Source organism: Propithecus coquereli, unplaced genomic scaffold (assembly GCF_000956105.1).
Source record: "Propithecus coquereli isolate 6110/MARCELLA unplaced genomic scaffold, Pcoq_1.0 Scaffold158, whole genome shotgun sequence".
In the NCBI taxonomy this organism is placed as follows: Eukaryota; Metazoa; Chordata; class Mammalia; order Primates; family Indriidae; genus Propithecus; species Propithecus coquereli.
Genome location: NW_012140302.1, coordinates 1,407,158 through 1,425,878, shown reverse-complemented (window position 1 = coordinate 1,425,878; position 18,721 = coordinate 1,407,158). Strand labels below are relative to the sequence as shown.

The following is an 18,721-nucleotide window of genomic DNA, read 5'->3' as shown; positions in this document are numbered from 1 at the left end:
CTAGCACTCTGGGAGGCCGAGGCGGGCGGATTGTTTGAGCTCAGGAGTTTGAGACCAGCCTGAGCAAGAGCGAGACCCCATCTCTATTAAAAAAAAGAAAGAAAAAAAATGAAATATAATACTGTTCTCATTAAAATAAGTCACTACATTAAAATAATAAAGGCACTACTATTTAACATTTTGGAAATTCTAGGTGAAATAATACTGTAAGAAAAAGAATGAAAGTCAAAGTTAACATTCTTTGCAGATGGTGCCATTTTTTACATGGGAAACCCAATTATGATAGAATTTGCTCATTTGGCCACATATAAAACCCACCACGCAAAACCCAGAAGGTTTACTGCTTGTCAGCAAGTAACCATTTAGAAAATGCAATGGAAACATTTATCCATTCACAGAATCAATAAAAATAAAACAAAATACTGAGGCATAAACCAATATAATGGAAAAATATTGCTGTAGTCAATAAATACCTTTCTCCCTTCTGAGTTCTAAACCAATCGAGGGAGTGGGGGATAGAGGGAGAGAGGGAGAAAGGCAGAGACACACAGGGACTGGACAGATAGAGATCAGAGTATCACTTTTATTAATGATAAAAGCTAGATTGAACAACAGGCTTTAATCTGAAGAGGATAAATTTGTTTCATTCATCCCTGAATTAGGTAAATTTACCCCCTTGTCATAGCAGTGCTGGAGGGTGTGTGTGTGCGCGCGTGTGTAGGCAATCCGTATAAAATGTGTGCTATCTGCAGGTCAGGTTGACCCCCTCCAAGTCCGGGGGTGCGGCGGGGCAAGGAAGAGTCAGAGCCAAACATACCCAATCAGACATCACCCTTCTCCGGGTTTGTGGAAGGAGATAGAGTCAGGCCAGAAGTAGGGCTTCAATGATACTCCCCTCTACCTGGAATGAGGAGGAATTGTTCTTAAAACTTTGTCCTCTGAACTCACAGCCTTAACCTTTGAAGGCCCTGGGTGCCTTCCAGCTTCCCGGAGTGCTGGAACTATAGGCGTGAGCCACCATGCCTGGCCAAACATGTTTCTTCCAAGAAGTTAAATAACAGTTGAGAACAGGAACCTTCACTGTCTTGTTCGCTGCTGTATCCTCAGCACTTAGAACAATGCCTGGGGCTGTGGCTTTTCCCTCCAGGGAAGGGGTGCTGGTGAAAAGTTACTCCCTATCTATTTTTCAGCCCCAATCATATGCAAACATGCCTGTCTGCTTGGCCGCCTGTCTGCCTTCCTGCCTTCCTTCCCTCCTTCCCTGCTTCCCTCCCTCCCTCTTTTCCTTTCTTCCTTTTCTTTTTTGAGACAGAGTCTTGCTCTGTCACCTGGGCTAGAGTGCAGTGGCATCATCATAGCTCCCTGTGGCCTCAAACTCTGGGCTCCAGCAATCTTCCTGCTTCAGCCACGTGAGTAGCTGGGACTGCATGCGCATGCTACCACACCTGGCTAATTTTTTTCTATTTTTTGTAGAGACGGGTCTCGTTTTTGCTGTAGCTCAGGCTAGTCTTAAACTCCTGGCCACAAGTGATCCTCCCGCCTCAGCTTCCCAGAGTGCTGGAACTACAGGCGTGAGCCACCATGCCTGGCCAAACATGTTTCTTCCAAGAAGTTAAATAACAATTGAGAACAGGAACCTTCACTGTCTTGTTCGCTGCTGTATCCTCAGCACTTAGAACAATGCTTGGCACATAGTAGGTGTGCGATAATTTCATGACTATTGGGAGGGGGTAGTAAATGAACATATATAATGCAGAAAAGGGCTTATATTTCTGATCTTATTGAATACAAATTAATAAGAGAAAAGTAACAGTAAAAAATAAACAAGAAAAAACTAGGCAACAAAGTTGAATAGAAAATGGACAATAAGAAATTTAGCTAACCAGTGAATATGACAGATTGCTTTGTCTTGTTAAGGAAAAACTAAATGTCTCAAACAAAATGCTAATTAAAACAAAGTCACTCAGACTGACAAAGATATTGAGCATCAGTGTTATTAAAGAAGCATAAATCGGTGCATTCTTTTGTTGTTGTTTTTTGAGACAAGGTCTCATTCTGTCACCCAGGCTGCTGGAGTGCAATGGCATCATCATAGCTCACTGCAACCTCAAACTCCTGAGCTTAAGTGATCCTCCTGCCTCAGCCTCCTGAGGAGCTAGGAAGGACTACAGGCACACGCCACCACACCCGGCTAATTTTTCTGTTTTTTGTAGAGATGGGGTCTCGCTCTTGCTCAGGCTGGTCTGGAACTCCTGGCCTCAAGAAATCCTCTGGCCTCAGCCTCCCAAAGTGCTAGGATTACAGACATGAGCCACAACACCCAGCCTTAGTGCATCCTTTTTGAAGAGCAATTTGTTATTTATCAAAAACTTGAAATTATATTCTCTTTGTTTCCATTCTCTTTGGAAGTCATCCTATAGAAAGAAGCACTCTTATTAGTGTCCCTAGGTACCTGTACAGAGAGATTCAACTGGAGTATTCTTTATAATAGCAGAAAAATTGAGAACCATATGAATGCCCATTACTAGGGTATTGGATAAATAGGTTATGGGTAATTGATGTAGTAGAGTAATATACAGCGGTTGAAATGAATGAGCTAGAACCATGTAATCAGGCATGGAAAGATACCCATGATTAACTGTATAGTAAAAAAAGCAAGTTGCAGAATAGCAGGCGTAATAGGTTGAATTGTGTCCCCCCAAAAAGATAAGCTCCAGTACCTGTAAATATGACTGTATTTGGAATTAGGGTCTTTGCAGATATAATCAAGTTAAGATTAATCCATTAAGGTGACTAATTGTATATGACCGTTGGTGCCCAATGAGAAGAGGAGAAGAGACATAGAGACAAAGGAAGATGGCTCTGTGATGGCGGAGGCAGACTTCGAAGTGACGTGTCTGCAAGCCAAGGAACACCAGGGATTGCCGGCGCCGTCAGGAGCTAGGAGACGGGCATGGAACATACTCCTTCTCAGAGCCCTCCAGAAGGAACCAACCTTGCCAACACCTCGATTTTGTACTCTGGCCTCCAGAGCTGTGAGAGAATAAATTTCCACTGTGTTCAGCCACCCAGTTGTAATTTGTTAGGACAGCCCTAGGAAGCTAATAGAGGAGGTATGGCATTACCCCCTGCCTTCCGTGACTGCCACTGCTGCTCTTTCCATGACAGAGAGCTGCTTCAGTCCATTTTCTACTCTAGCAACCCCTCCTTGGAAACAGGGACTCACTGTGGCAGTGATTTGTCGTTGGGGGACAGCCTGAGGAGGGTAAATTTGTATTTCACCTCCTTTGCCTCCCTGCCCCAAACCAGTATTCTAGTGGCTTCCTGTACTTCCCTCTCATCCTTTAAACTCTGAGCATCCCAAGTTACTCGGGTTCTCTGACCCTGCCTCGTCCTTGTAGTTCTGACTTGTTCTATTTGCCGAGCCCCATTCCTTCTAAAAGCTCGTGTTGAAGACCCTTCTTCTGGGATTCTTCCCTGATCCCTTATCCCCGCCTCTGACTCAGAGGCTTCTCTTATGCACTCTTTGCACCCACCCATCATTCCGTATGGTAACACAGTAAGGCCTAGGGATTACAATGGGCTTTCCTCTGGAGCCAGGTGACTCCTGCATTTATCACTTAACAGCTGTGTGACTTTTAGCAGGTTGCTTTACCTCTCTGTGCTTCAGTTTCCTCATCTGCATAACGGGGATGGTAGTACCTACCTCATGGGGTGGGTGTAAGTGTTAACAAGCTAATATGGTTAAACTGCTTGGAATTGTGCCTGGCACATAGCAGTCAGTAAGTGTTAGCTATTACTGTAATTACACATTTACTTGTCTGACTCCCCCACTGAACTGAGACACTTAAAGGTGGTAATTGTGTGTTTTTCCCTCTTTATCCCCCGTACTCTTATGGAGTACTTGGCACATGGTAGGCTCTAAATAAATGTTTGTTGAATTAGTAATGATAATTAATGTAATTGCCTACCAGGATCCCATATTGGGCTTTGACCTTGCTGGTTCCACATCCTGTAGGAATAGCATCACTGAATTATCCGGCTCAGTGAAACCACCACAAATCAGCTGATGTTTCCTGAGCACCTCCCATGGGCAAGGCTCCTGTAGTGGAGGAGACTACGAGTGTGAGGTCAGCTGTTGTCTTCAGGGAGCTTAGAATCTAGTAGGGAAGACAAAGTTGTAAGCATATGAAATGTGAAATGGCAGTATTAGGTTTTAGTAGCCATTTATGGGAGCAATAGAAGATATATAGAGAGGATGTGTGTTCATAGTTGGTGGCACATTGTTATCTAACTTCTGTCTTGTTTTCCAAATTCATCTTAGAAAGCTTCTTAAACTTTTTTTTCCTTTAAATAATGAAAGTTAGATTTTAAGGCTTCGTCAGGTTCAGATTTAAATTTTTTCTTCCTTTATGTATACTTCCCTGAGTAGATACATAACATCTGGTTGTCTCTCTGGAATTAGCAGCCATCAATAATCATTGCTAGATCCATTATTCATTAGGGTAGTAAAATGATAATATTCTGTTTATTAGCTGGAAACTTCTGTTAAAGACACACCTCGGCCACATGTGGTGGCTCACGCCTGGAGGCCATGGCATGAGGATTGCTTGAGGCCAGGAGTTCAAGACTAGCCTGAGCAGGAGGGAGACCTGGTCTCTATAAAAAAAACAGAAAAATCAGCGGAGTGTGGTGGTACATGCCTGTAGTCCCATCTACTCGGGAGGCTGAGGCAGGAGGATCGCTTGAGCCTGGGAGTTTGGGGTTGCTTTGAGTTTGGTTGTGGTCTTGGCCTTTTGGCTTGGGCACCGTTGGGCCCTTTTTTCAAAAAAAAAAAAAGGAAAATAAATGCTTGATTCTTTACCTGTTTTCAAAACAATGAATTGGTTTTCTAGCATCATTCAAAGGTGGCCAATGAGTAGCTTTAGGCTTTTTGTTTTAAGCATCATTATGAAGTCAGGTATGTTAAATTTATTTGATGTTTTTAAGTAGATGTGGTTCTTATCCTTATGGATGCTTAAATGGTCCTGTCTTTTTGACTGGTAGGAGTCTCTTCAAGCTGGCCCTGTACCTTTTGATGAGATCCTGCTAGTCCTTGATTGTTTCCTTGTATGGTAAGATGGAGTTCCAGGCTTATCTTGTACATTTCCTGCCCCAAAACTGGAATCAGCCACTTCTCCAAGGAGAAAGGGCACAAATTTTTTAGGACATTGGTACAATATTACCAAACCATTTTCCAGCAGGGAATTATTGTAATTTATATTACTTCCTCCAGCAAAGTAGGACCATTTTCTCCATATACTCACCAGTGTTGAATGTTATTTTAAATTTTTTTCTCTTTCTCTCTCTCGCTCGCTCTCTCTCTTTCTCTCTCTCTTTTTTTTTAGAGGTGGGGTCTTGCCCTGTTGCCCAGGCTGGAGTCCAGTAGTGCAGTTATAGCTCACTACAGCCTCAAACTCCTGGGCTCAAATTATCTTCCTGCCTCACCCTTTTGAGTAGCTGGGACTAAGGTACATGCCACCACGCCTGGCTAATTTTTAAGTTTTTTGTAGGAACAGGATCTTGCTATGTTGCCCAGGCTGGTCTCAGGCTCCTGTCCTCAAGTGATCCTCCTGCCTCCCAAAGTCCTAGGATTACAGGTGCAAGCCACCTTGCTCAGCTGAGGTGCTTCTATTTTGAACAGCTTCTGGTGGGAGTGGATGAAACTATGAGCAATTGCTAATCTGCACCCCTATTAGGAACACAAGCAGGGCATTGCTTGGAGGTGCCTAGGGCAGACAGAATGTTGCCTGAGCTAGAGTGCAGTGGTGTTGTTATAGCTCACTGCAACCTTAAACTCCTGGGCTCAAGTGATCTTCCTGCCTCAGCCTCCTGAGTAGCTAGGACTATAGGTGTGCGCCACCACACCCAGCTAATTTTTTAAAATTTTTATAGCGATTGGGTCTCAACGTGTTGCTCAGGCCGGTCTCCAAGTCCAGGCCTCAAGTGATCCTGCTTTCTTGGCCTCTCAAAGTGCTAGGATTACAGGTGTGAGCCACTGTGCCCGGTCCAGCGTTTTGTATAGCTACAAAAACAGTAAACAACTTGTCCAAGGTCATCCTCTTAATAAGCGAGGGAGTGGAAGTTTGGGTGTAGATGGTCTGGCTTCAGTCTGAGCTCTTGACCGCATCTTCATCCTGCACTATATGCCTGGGCCTTAAAAGCTGTGTAGTTCTTCAAACTTCCCAAAGGCATTTCATCATGGGGCTGGGGTGGCGCTGCACAATGGAGAGCAGGTGTTACTAGCCTATTTTACATGTGAGAAAACCGAGGCCTAAAGAACAGGATGACTTGCTGAGAGCCAAGTCTAGGATGCAGGTCTTTGTGCATTTGATAGTCGGCATTCATTTGGCATCAAAATCAAACTCTTTGAGCTGTTTAAGAACAGTATTTCCCTTAGACAGATACAAACAGGTGTTTTCCTTTTCCCTTTGAGAGGGCGAAAACCCCCAGGGTCTGGTGGACGCAGGGGTTTTACTCAGGCCTTTCCTGGTACAGTTGTGTCTGTCTGGCACTAGGCCCTTGAGGGCTGGCCTGGGTGTGGGCCTGTCCTTGGGATCTCCCAGTGTGAGTCCAGGCCTGGCTCTTCCTGGAAGCTGAGTGCTTTGCCCTTGCTTGAGGAGCAGCAGACTTAAGTTCCAAAAGTAGCAGGATTGCAGGGTCAGGGGTTCTGGAAACGTTGGGTGGAAATTGCCCTGCTGTCGTCTTACTCCTGGCCTAATGGCTCAGACCATTTTAGATGTCAGGAAGTATAATAATATGGCACATTTATCTTGATGAATAATGGATGAGCCCAGGGAAGAAGGTACTGTACTCTTCCTGGTGAATTATTTACCAGGAGCCTCTAATTTGAGGGCTGTCCATTATAAATGGTCTGAATCTGGTATATATAGAGGCTCCTCCCCTCCCATCTTGCTCCCTTTGGCCTCCCACCTACAGACAAGCTGTAACCTTTTGTGTCTGGTGTTGCCCTGGGCAGTCCTGAGGCCTATGGTCAGGGTGATGGTGGGGGGCGGGGGGCAGGGCCCCCTACTAGAGACACAGGACAGACCTGCCAGGGGCAGCTGGGGTGAATGCGGGGCTGTGTGCTTGCATGTGTGTATGTGCACATGCGTGTGCTCTTTGTCTTGTCCCTTTCTCTGTGTCTCCTGTGACTCCTGTTATTCAGTCTTTGTCTCTCAGTTTGTCTCTGTCCTTGTCTCTGCCTGTGGATTTCTCATCTTCTCCCTTTGTCAGGGTCTGGGGTCTCACATTGTCTCTTTCTCTCTTGAGAGTTTGTCAGTCTCTCTCTCCCCACCCCCACCTTTCCCTGGTCCCCTCATCTCATCTCCCTGTCTCCCCTGTCTGTCTGCATGACTCTGGAGGTCTGTAAGAGGCACCCTCTGGAATGGAGGCACAGCCAGTTCCAGACTTAAGTGAAGCCAGATATTGGTGCCTCCCAGACCCTGACTTAGAGATCGACAGAGTAGGCATGAAATAAACTTTAAGTCTCTGTCATTTTTTTGGCTATTCAGTTCAGTTATTGCATCAGCTCCTCTTAAGAGCTCTTTCTTCTTCGGCCTTTTGTGTGTGCTTTATGTTTTACAATGTTTTCCCTCAGAGTAGGTTGTCCTTAGGCTTTAGGCATCTGGTGATGAGTTGCAAGATTTTGGTGCTTTTAAAAATAAATTACAAGGACTTGTTTCTGTCCTTTATTCATTGGTTTGTATTTTTTTCATCTGTTGTTATTGATTTGGAGATTGAAATACTTATTTTGCTATCTTTAGCTAGCATGCTTTTTCTGAACAGCTGATTTTTTAAAAGTATGACTCTTTTTTGGTTATTTTCCTTAAAAATAAAGGAACACATCATTGGTAATCCAGTTAAGAGATGAAATAAAAGAATAAAATTAGTTTTTGCCTAATGAGAGAGTTTATATTTTAAGCGTTAAAATGGTGTTTGTAAGGAGTCCGGTAAGTATTTGGGAAGATCTGATGGTCTGACTCCAGTTGAGCAGCTGGCCTGCCTTCCACTACTTCCTCCTCTGTCCACTTAACCCAGGCCGCTGACCCCATACCCCACCCCCCAGGCCTCACTTAACAACACTGGGGCAGACTCTGTTACCTCTGAGCAATACTTGAGCAGTGATCGTGGCTGCAGTTAACTACTACAAGGTATCTTCCCCTCCTCTCCTGTCTGTTGTTGTAGTCAACATTTTCCCTGCCATGTTGCTAGCAGAGGTGGCTCTCTGGTGACCGCAGGAGTGGATCTATCTTCTGAAGGAGGCAGTAGGCACTGCGCAAAATCCTGCCCCCATGCCCCCCTCCTCGAGCCTGGGTCCAGGAGTGCACCCTTGCCTCTTCAATCCCATGGCTCTTCCAGGCACCTTCCTGCTTCCTCCCTCAGTCTGGAGTCTTCTCTTTGTGTCCCAGGTTGGGCCTAAAGTCTGGCCTTAAAGACCTGGACAGAGCAACCCTTTCTAAGACCCCTCCCTGGAGAAAAGGGCAGGTTTCTGGAAACAGCTGTTGGTCAGACAGGTGGAGACACTGTGCTCCACAGGAAGGGAAGGCTGGGGGGAGGGGGCCTTTGAGAGATGGTCTGTGGCTCTGACTCCTGGGCCCTGCCTCGTGAGGAGGGGACAGCCAGACTGCTGAGGGGCACGTTCACCCCCTACACATGTGCTAAACATTGCCGCGTGTCCCCGGGTGTGTGGCAAATGCAGCCTGCCGCCGCAGGCTCTGAGAGGCTCGTGCTTTCCACATCACAACATAGCAAAGTGATTTCCTCACATTCCCCACTCTTGTCTGCTCCGGGAAGTGGTTTGCAGAGCACTTCTAAGTAGAAAAGTATGAGACTGACTTTCTCTTATCCCTTTGAAACCAGCTGAAGTCCAGCCTCTAGTGACTTATGGGCTTGGGGAGAGGACGAAGGGGAACAGGGGAAGGTGGGGTGTGTGTGTGTGTGTGTGTGTGTGTGTGTGTGTGTGTGAGTGAGAGAGAGAGAGACAGACAGACAGACAGACACCAGGCTCTGAGAACACCAGAGGAGTGGGAAACGGGAGTTGAGGGCATATGTGCAGCGATGGAGGCCAGAGCAGGGTTTCGGGGGCACAGAGAGGAGGGCATAGATTTAAAGACTGATTTTCAAACTATGGATAGCTCTGTTCAGCCATTTACTCATTTAAAAGGAATTCATACGCTTCTTCCCCCCCAAAACCCAACAGTACATTCATCTATCAGGGAGAATAGCAGGATGTAGAAGGAGGAGCCTCAAGACGTAGTGCTGAGTGGAAAGAAGTACAGAGGGGGTGGGATATATTGCAAGACCATTCGCACAAATGAAAAATACCTGCAATCACGTTGTGTAAGAGCACATACAAACAAAAGGATTTACCTTAAACACAATAGAATGGTTGTGGGGGGGTGTGGATGAAAGGGAATCAGTGAATGAAATGAGAAACAGCCAGCGTGGCATCGTGGAAAGAACGCAGACTTACAGCCAGACAGGTCCAGGGGCAGTTCCTGACCCTGCCATTTACTAGGATATCCTTGACTCCAGTTTCCTTTTGTCTGTAAAATGAGGCTGACTGGCGTTGAGGGTTCTTTGGATTAGAAATGCATCCATGCACGAGGCCCGGCAAGAAGCGGGTATTGGAGAGCAAGGGCAGTGCTGCCCAGGGGAGCTTTCTTGAGGGTGGAGCTGTTCCACTATCTATGCCAGTCAGTACGGTGGCCACCAGCCACGTGTGGCTCTTGAGCATGTGAGATGTGGCTAGTGCAACTGAGGAAATGAATTTTCGTTTTAATTAAGTTAAATTTATATATTTATTTTTATTTTATTTTTTGGAGACAGGGTCTAGCTCTGTCGTCCAGGCTAGAGTGGCACAGTGGCCTCATCACAGCTCATTGCAACCTTGAACTCCTGGGCTTAAGAAATCCTCCTGCCTTAGCCTCCCAAGTAGCTAGGACTACAGGCCCACACCACAACGCCCGGGTAATTTTTTTAGTTTTTGTAGAGACAAGGTCTCGCTCTTGCTCAGGCTGGTCTCAAACTCCTGACCGCAGCGATCCTTTTGCCTTGGCCTCCCAGAGTGCTAGGATTACAGGCATGAACCACCCGGCCTAAGTTAAATTTAAATAGCCCCATGTGCCTAGTGGCTACCGTAGTGGACAGAGTAGGTTTAGGGGCATTTTAACTTCTTTAGAAGCCACTGGAGGATTTTCCTCGAGTGGAGTTGAGGCCACCCCATGACCCCTCCCTGCCTCCAGGTGTTCGGCAGTATTGGGGTGTGGGCATGGTAAAGGGTGGGGAGTACAATGGATCCTCCCTGCTGCAGGGAGTTTGGCTGTGGCCACTCGGGTTAGATCTGTGGGCTGTGCTCATCTGCCTGGATTATTAGCCTCCGAAGTGGGAGGCAGAGATGGGTACAAAGAGCTCATAAAATGGCGTGTCATAGAGTTTTCTGAGCCTGTGTTGAAAATGCATCATCAGACTAAGGTTTGGTCCAAGTGGTCCAAGGTAGTGGTACCTGGCCTGTCATTTCATTTGCTCCCTGCCTCTGCAGGAGGGACAAGGGGAAGCTGACTCCCAGGCTCCACCCTGGCGCTCTTCTCCATGGACTCTGAAGGATCCTGCATGGCCCAGAGCCCCTTACCACTGCACCCGGGAGCCACACACCTGGAGGCACCCTAGATCCGGGCCCCTCCTGTGAATGGCTGCGGAGCTCACAGCAGGTCCCTTTCCATCTTCCCTGGGTAGTGAGGGGCTGGGCTCCTTGTCTTCTCTGGGTCCCTGAGAGCACTGGCGGAGCACTGAGGTCTTCCTGGGGCTTGTGGCTGGATTCCCAGTCTTCCAGTCCAGCAGCCCTGTCACCTTCCCTGGCATGTATATTATTTCCTCAGGCTCCTCACTGACGTCCTCTGGAGACAGCTGGCTGCTGTCTGTCTGTCTCTCTCTCTCTCTGTCTCTCTCCTTTGGGCTGAGAACGGATCTGTCCCCAAGCATGGAGGGTGCAGACAACTTGTGGCTCCCCCTAGCAGTTCTGTTCTGGGCCCCCTTCCTGGCATTCATCTTAGGAAGGGATCTCCTTAGTTCAAGGACATTCTAATTGTGGGGTCCACAGCTCCTTAGAACTTCTGGGTTTTTTTAACTTCCCAGAAAAATAGGCAGACTTGTGTGTGTCTGTACTTAAAACATAAAATTTTATTTCTCTATCATAAGGGCCTGTGGGCTGAGAAAGAATCAATAAAATTGGGTTCAAGGCTGCCATTTTCCAGGTGAGAAAACTGAGGCCCAGAGGTGGAAATTAAGTTAACCAAGATCAATAAAGGTAGATGTAGGATGAGGTTTCAGGTCAGATAGACACTGGAGTGACTTCATTCTGCACAGATACTCAAGGGGTATGACTGTGTGGCCCGGGTACCACAAGGGGGACTGAAGCATCATCCTGGGCAAATGCCTGCCCTCCCCTCGAGCTTACAGCATAGCTTGGGGGATACAGCCCCCAGTCAGAGGCGGGAGTATTGGGGTGTTGAAGGCCATGAGCTTTCAGGGCAAGCATGTGGCTGGGGCAGTAGGGGCATTAGAAGGCAGAAGTAGATCTGGGGCAGCTGCGTGGGGCTGAGCTGGGAATGGCTCATCAGAGTGATGCTGGATCCCTGTTTGCAGCCCCCGGCTGCCTCAGACCCCAACACCTGCTGTTCGGAAAGTCACTTTTAATCCCTCCAGGGCCTGGCCCCACATTTGCCAAATGGGCGCTGGAGGCTGTTGCGGGGGGCGTTCTGGGGAGTGGGCCCTCTGTGTCTAACTGCACTACTTGCTAGTAGCTGTATTAGAACTAGAACCCAGGTTCTTTTTCCTACCCCTTGTTCCTTTTAGCTGATGACACCTCCTCACCCCAGCCGGGTATTTCATTCATTGCCGCTTCCTTAGAGACACCATAGCCGTTTAAGGGTCACTAAGAGTGAGAGGTGTGTACTGGATAGAACCCTTCCAGCCCTGGTAGAAGACAGGCAGGCTCCAGAGGCTGATGATGTGGCCTCTGGCTGGAAAGCACCTAAAGCCACATCTATAGCTAGCGTTTTTGTCCCTCCATGCTCGGATACCACATAATGTTGGACCTGAGGCCCTACTCCTGCTGTTAGAGGTTGATCTGCCTCTTCTGGGCCTCCCAGGAGTGGGGTGGGCAGGTCTGAGTTGTGGTTTTTGCCTAAGGTGAAAGAGCTGATCTGCTAGGCTGTTTCCGCTTCGGTCTCTGGTGATCTTGTTCTGTTTCTCCAGTCTGGATGTGGGAACCTCTCCAGATATTGACAGTTAAATCCCAGGACAGGGCAACTCAACAAGGTCCCTGGCTCTGCTACCTCCTGCCCTGCTAAGAGCAAGGGCTGGGATGGACTTTGGAGGGCTGTAGGCTCCTGTTGGTGAACCTGGGGTCTTTGCAGACCCTGGGAAGACAGAAGGGGGTTGGAACTTTGTGCTGTGCAGCTTGCTGGGTCTCGTGGTCTGCTGTGGTCCACGTTCGGCGACCCCTGAATCCTTACATTCTGGCCTCATCATCAGACAGTCTGGGTTGCTTGTGCTAAAACCATGTAGTATACTGGTGGTAGTAAAGAGGGACATTCCAAATCCCCAGATTCACAAATACCCCTGCAGCATTTTGTGTTTCTGCCAACTTGGGTGAACTGGGAAATGACTGGCCTTACTGTTCATCCAAGTGGCTTAATCCTGCAGCAGTAGAGATTCGTTCCTCACAAAATTACCGATGGCTGTGAGCCATGGAACCTTTGGAATGGCTGGGGCAGTTGAAAGTGTTCCAGTCAAATCCTCGAGGGCTGAGGGTCTGCAGCACCGTGTGCCGGCCCCTTGGGGAGGAGGACTGGGCAGGCTGTTCAGTGACTGCAGAGGCACCGTGGCGCCTCTCACTTGGTCCCCGTAGAGTTTCCAGGTGGCGGGGACTTGTGAGGAGGCCTGTCCTCTGTAGGTCAGGGAGCTTGGGGGCTACTCCTTACCTGGAGCATTTGTGCTTCTCGGGTTGAGGGGTGCTTCTCCTGGCCTGGACCCTGGTGCTGTTGCCCCAGACTGGGAAGTTGGCAAACCTCTCCCTTGGGCATCTGTGTGTGCTCTGATGTGAGCCACCTTTGTCTGAGCTCTAGGGCCCCCTTGGAATTCAGGATGTTCCCCACAGGGACCCAGGCCATGGAGCCAGTGACAGCCTTCAGTGTTGTCCCAGTGTGGAAGAGTCAGCCACATAGACATGGCTGGCTGACCTTGCCGCTCACACAGTCACCCGCCGCCGTGCAAAATCCCTGTCCCTTTCTGGAGCACACTCCTGGAGGACTTTTGGGTTTGTACCATCAAGTTCTTCACTCGGCGAGGGTCTTGGTATCTCCGACTGGTCCTGAGCATCTGTTGGAAGGATGGAACTTTCTTCAGTGGGAGGGAGAGGAGGTTGATAGAATCAACCAGTGGTGTCTGGCAGGTTTTGGGGCCTTACAGGTCCTGGCGGTGGTGTTTTTCCTAGACCAGCAGGACTAGGCTCTGAGAAATGGGGTAGTTGAGTGGCTCAGATGAGATGAGTACTTGAGCTGAAGCAGCTGAAATTACTTAGAGCAGGAATACTTAGGAAAAACTTCCTGCTGCTCTCTGCTCTCCATAACAATTGTGTTTACACATATGTATGTGCACACAGGCACACATATACACACATGGGTTGGCTGGGCCTGGAGCCCAGAGAGCAGCAAGGAGGGTGGGCACCAGACCAGATGCTTGCAGGGGGCGGGGGGTGGAGGACGTGCAGGAGTTGGGCTGCTGCCCACACGGCCCTTTCTCCAGGGGCTGGGGCTGGAGGTGCAGGCACGAGCGAGTGTCTGCATGTAAATGGCTGTGAGGGAGCTAAGGAAATGGCTTGAGAAACGTCCTTATTGGGCATTTGCAGCTCCAGCTTTGTTGGGGTTGGCGCCTGGTGTGGGCAGATGGCTCTTCCTGCCTGTTGTTGCTGAGGGGCTTCTTGGCCCGCTGTGCCCAGGGCAGGCTCCCGCCTGGGAAGCAGCGCCCTCCATGTGTGGGCTTTGTGTACGTGAACCCACTTAGTCCTCACACAGCCTGGTAGGGCTGGTGTCCCCATTTCATGGCAAGGAGAAGGGAACAGAGAGGCTGCACTAAGGTGATATTGCTTTGCAGCAGCAGGGACAAAGCTGCTGCGTGGAGTGGGCTGCCTTGAGGGGCACGTGGCCGTATGTCTCCGTGAGGACATGGGTGTGGCAGGGGCGACGTATGGCGTGGCCGGACTGTTAGACGGGGGCAGCCCTGGGAAGCCCAGGATCAGTGTGCCACCAGAGAAGGCCTTTGCTAGGCCACAGCCCTGGGGGCATCCTCAGGTCAGGGAGGGGGGACAGAATGTGCTGGTGACTGTATCACCTTGATCCCCACAAGCCTTCCTCCTCGCCTGTCATTTCTGTCCTCCATTTCTTGTTGGTATCGGCAGAACTTCTGGTTACAGCTGAAGTAGAAAGTCCCTCACGTTCCAGCCCCTCCTTTCTTGGAGACTGACATTTCTGCCAGGGTTTTGTAGCGCTGCCTTGGAGTCTCCTGCCCCTTTCTCCTGACACAAAACAACAGACCAGCATCTCCTCCTGCAAGCCATGCAGGAGGCCACACTGGGCACATCCCAGGCTGTCCCCTGAGCAAACATGGGTGCCACGGCATTGGGCCACGTCCTGAGTGAGGAGCCTCATGACCGGGGGCTTGGAGCAGGCCTGGTAGCTGCTCTCCCTGCGTTTGGAAACATCTAAAGTTTGCCCCAGCCAAGCACTAACCAGGACCTGCTGTGAGCTGACGTCAGGGCAGAGGCCCCTCGGGGCTGGCTTTGATGTTTCCCAGGCCCTGTCGTGGGGGTGCAGGGGGCTCTGAGTGGCAGTCTGGGAATGCAGCATCTCTCACCACAGCTATGGAGCAACCCGGCCCCAGCCCCAGCCCCGGGAGGGGATGCTGGAGGCTGAGGTGGGGGTGGCTGGGGCTGAGCTGGGGTCCCTCTGAGTCATGCTGTCTCTTCTCCCAGCTCGAGTTTCTGTGACAGGTGGTCTGCGGTTCCTGCCACCCCAGGGCCCCTGTCCCTCCATCCCACCCACCACCTGATTATTCCTTTCAGACTTCTCTGCTGTGGCAGCTCCTTCCCTGTCCAGGGTATGGGAGTGGTCCTGAGTCTTGGTGAAGGGGGAGCCTTCTCATCTTAGAATTTGAGTCCTTGAGCAGGAAGGGTGATCGTGAGAACACTAACGGTAGCTGCCGTTGACTGAAGGTGAACTCCGTCCAAAGCACTTCCCACATGTTACCATGTTTACAATGCATGGCAACCTCGCGAGAGGCAGAGGAAGCTGAGGCACAGTCTGCAGTACTTGCCCTAGGTCGGACACACCGAGTGTGACAGGCAGGATTTGAGCCCAACCAGCCTGAGTCCAAGCCCTTGGCTGCTCCTCTGCGAGAGCGACACTCCTGGCTCCCCACCCTGTCTGCGGAAGCAGAGTGGGGAAGCGGGGGTTTGCCCACACTCTGAGGGCAGGTGATCTTTCTTTGGTCTTTGACGAGCATCCTGGGGTTCTGGGCTGAGGTTCCCAAGATTTTGGTGAGTCACGTTTGCAGAGGCCCATTAGGGTCCCAGTCTGAATTTGCCTATTTGTGCCATGAGAAGTACTCAGGAAGTATCTCATATGCCAGTTCTTTTTTTCTTTTTGAGAAAGAATCTTGCTCTGTCGCCTGGGCTGGAGTGCAGTGGCGTCATCATAGCTCACAACCTCAGACTCCTGGGCTTAAGCAATCCTCCTGCCCCAGCCTCCCAAGTAGCTGGGACTACAGGCACGAACTACCATGCCTGAGTAATTTTTCTGTGTTTTGTAGTGGCTAAAATCTCACTCTTGCTCTGGCTGGTCTCAAACTCCTGACCTCAAGTGATCCTCCCCCCTCAGCCTCCCAGAGTGCTAGGTTTGTAGGCATGAGCCACCATGCCCAGCCCCATACTCCAGTTCTTACCTTATACTTCCTTTGAGGTTTCGTCAGATCAACCAGTGTTTGCCATATGCCTTTATATGCCTGGCATTGTCTGCAAGAGGTGTGTCTACCTCACTACCTGGCTGTGATCGTGGGGATGTGACTTCCATCGTAGGATCAGATACTTCCAGGGTTGCTTCCTTGTCCCTCGGTGGGGCTGGGAAGAGTGTGGAGTTAGAGTTGGCTTCTTTGGGTCATGGTCCTGGCTCTGCCACACATGAGCTGTGTGATCTTGGCCAAGTCCCTTCATATACCTGGACCTGGGTTTCCCCATCTGTACCACAGAGGGGTTGTACCATAATGCCCAGCAGGGGCAGGGCTGTACCCCTGTGTAGCACTTGGAAATGCGTAGGGGTGTGTTTGGATTGTCACAGTGGCTGGGGGTGCTCAGCAGTGCCTGGAGGGCAGATTTGTTAACTCGAATGGTAGGTGGGATAGCCCAGCATGATGAAGAATTGTCCCACCCAGAGAACCAGCAGTGCCCCATTTAGAAGTAATTATGGGGGTGCTTTGTGCCAAAGTGGCTCCATGACTGTGTTTCGTGTTGGGAGATGCAGGCCAGTGCCTTGGAGAATGTTGCAAGATGGACCAGCCCCTCTTGTGGACCCAGCCCTGGGGGATCCTGCACTTGTCTTGCTATCGACTTTATGAGGAGGCCAATTCTCATGCCCTAAAGAACTGAACCCCACCTCTATGGACTTGGAAGGGTGCTCTTTGGGTCGAGATTAGTCTCCAGGAGGAGGAGGAGGAGGGAAAAAAAGATTAGGTCTGGGACGGGACGAGGAGAGCCCTATTAGTTTCTTCCTTCCTGCCTTTGCCTGGCCCAGTTTGGCCAGAGGCAGAGCCTGCTTCTTCATGTAGCAGTCCAGGTGGCCTGTTTCTTCTGGAGCAGGGAGGGGGAAGAGGGGGCCGGGGGGGCAGGAGGCACCGCCTATTCCGTGTTCAAGGCCCAGTGGCTCCAAGGCGCCCACGTGGGCCAGGAACAAAGCCCAGTGTGTTACTCCTGCTGCTGCAGTAACCTGGCCCTGCCCTCCACCTCCCTAACCCATCTGCTGCTCAGCGCAGGCTTCCTACCTTCCCTTTGTTCCCACTGGCTGTGGTTCCAGGGATCTCCTTGTCCATGGGTGGCCACCTGGCCCTGGCCAGAGCTGAACTGTAGCAATGCAGGAGGAGAAAGGACTTAAGTTAAAAACCTGGAACCGCTTAGCTCACCTCTCAACTGAGCACAGGGAAGCTGACCTTGGCCACAGGTGGATTCTCAGGGATAGAAAGGAAGACATGCGGGTGACCCTGACGCATCTTTGACAGTAGCCCAGGTTTCTAGGGAATATTGGCTTCTCTGGTGATGGGTGGGTTCCGTCAAAGAAGGCCCTGGGTAACGCTGGGCTGCAGAGCATGTGCGGGTGGAATTCAAAGCTTCCCCAACCTGTGGCACCCGCTGGTGCAGGCACCCTCGGCGGTCTATGAGTGCAGGTAATCTTTCCAGGATGCTCTTTGGGTCCTGGTTTAACTTTGCTCAACCTCCTGATTGTGGATGGTGGGGACAGGTGCCTGCAGTGTCCCTGCCCCTTAACCTGGCATCAAGACCTCCTGTGGTCCGGCCCTGCAGGTCCAGGCTTTCTTCCTGTAGGAAGGCTTTCTGCGTGGTCATCCACCACGCAGCCCTCAGAGGTCCGTTCTTCCTCTGTGCTCTGGAGGCACTGACTGCCCACGACATTCATTTGGCATTTACATGACCGTAACTGTGTCCTCTAGAATTGTTCTGTGTGCCCCTCCAGACTTGGGGCCTCTTAGGGGAGGGTACTGCGTCTTTGTATCCAGCAGAGCACCCCACACAGTTTAAAAGTTCCTCTGTGGACACTTGGCAATTACGGCATCGTGATCCTTCACACGTGCAATCATTGGACACCTCCTCTATACACAGCCCCTTTCCTCCTCCTGTCCTGTGCTAGGTCAGAGGCTGCAGCTCTTCTTGACCCTGCCTCTCCCATGTCCTCATCTGCAGGTGCCCAGGCAGCCATCGTCTTCATCAAGGAGCCGTCCTCCCAGGATGCGCTGCAGGGGCGCCGGGCACTGCTCCGCTGTGAAGTCGAGGCCCCCGGCCCGGTGCACGTGTACTGGCTGCTCGACGGAGCCCCCGTCCAGGACACTGAGCGGCGTTTTGCCCAGGGCAGCAGCCTGAGCTTTGCAGCTGTGGACCGGCTGCAGGACTCCGGCAACTTCCAGTGCGTGGCTCGGGATGACATCACTGGAGAGGAAGCCCGCAGTGCCAACGCCTCCTTCAACATCAAATGTGAGAGCTAGAGGGCTGTGCCCAGTCCCCCTGTCAGACCCTCAACTTCTGAGCCCCGGGGAACCCCTCCTTTGCCTCGGCTCCTCCCGTTGCCAGTTGAATGGGACAGGCAGAATGTAGTTGTCACCAGCTCTTTCTGCCTGTGTGGATAAGAGGAAGTTAAAAGTTTAATTTTTTTCAAAAAATATTTTTCCTTGAAGTCTTAGGCCCATTTATCTGCCAGATGCTTTCACAAACGGAAAGGGCAGTCAAGGCTTTGGCCAAGTGGCAGGCTCAACTCGCCAGGGACCGAGCGGGTGCTCGATATCTGCTGCTGATATCCCCAGCCTCAGCTCCGTGGGGCATCCCCGTGTCTGTTGGCTCCCGAGC

At 50.3% G+C, this 18,721-nt stretch overlaps 1 protein-coding gene across 4 annotated transcripts in view; it reads left to right on the top strand.

Annotated features, from left to right (window-relative positions):
* Positions 1 to 18,721, top strand: part of PTK7 (protein tyrosine kinase 7 (inactive)) — a 59,409-nt gene that overhangs the window by 17,065 nt on the left and 23,623 nt on the right. For all 4 annotated transcript variants that reach the window (XM_012640887.1, XM_012640891.1, XM_012640888.1 and 1 more), the window contains exon 2: positions 18,065 to 18,352. In XM_012640887.1, the coding sequence (XP_012496341.1) occupies positions 18,065 to 18,352 (288 nt within the window). The remainder of the gene's footprint in view (positions 1 to 18,064; positions 18,353 to 18,721) is intronic.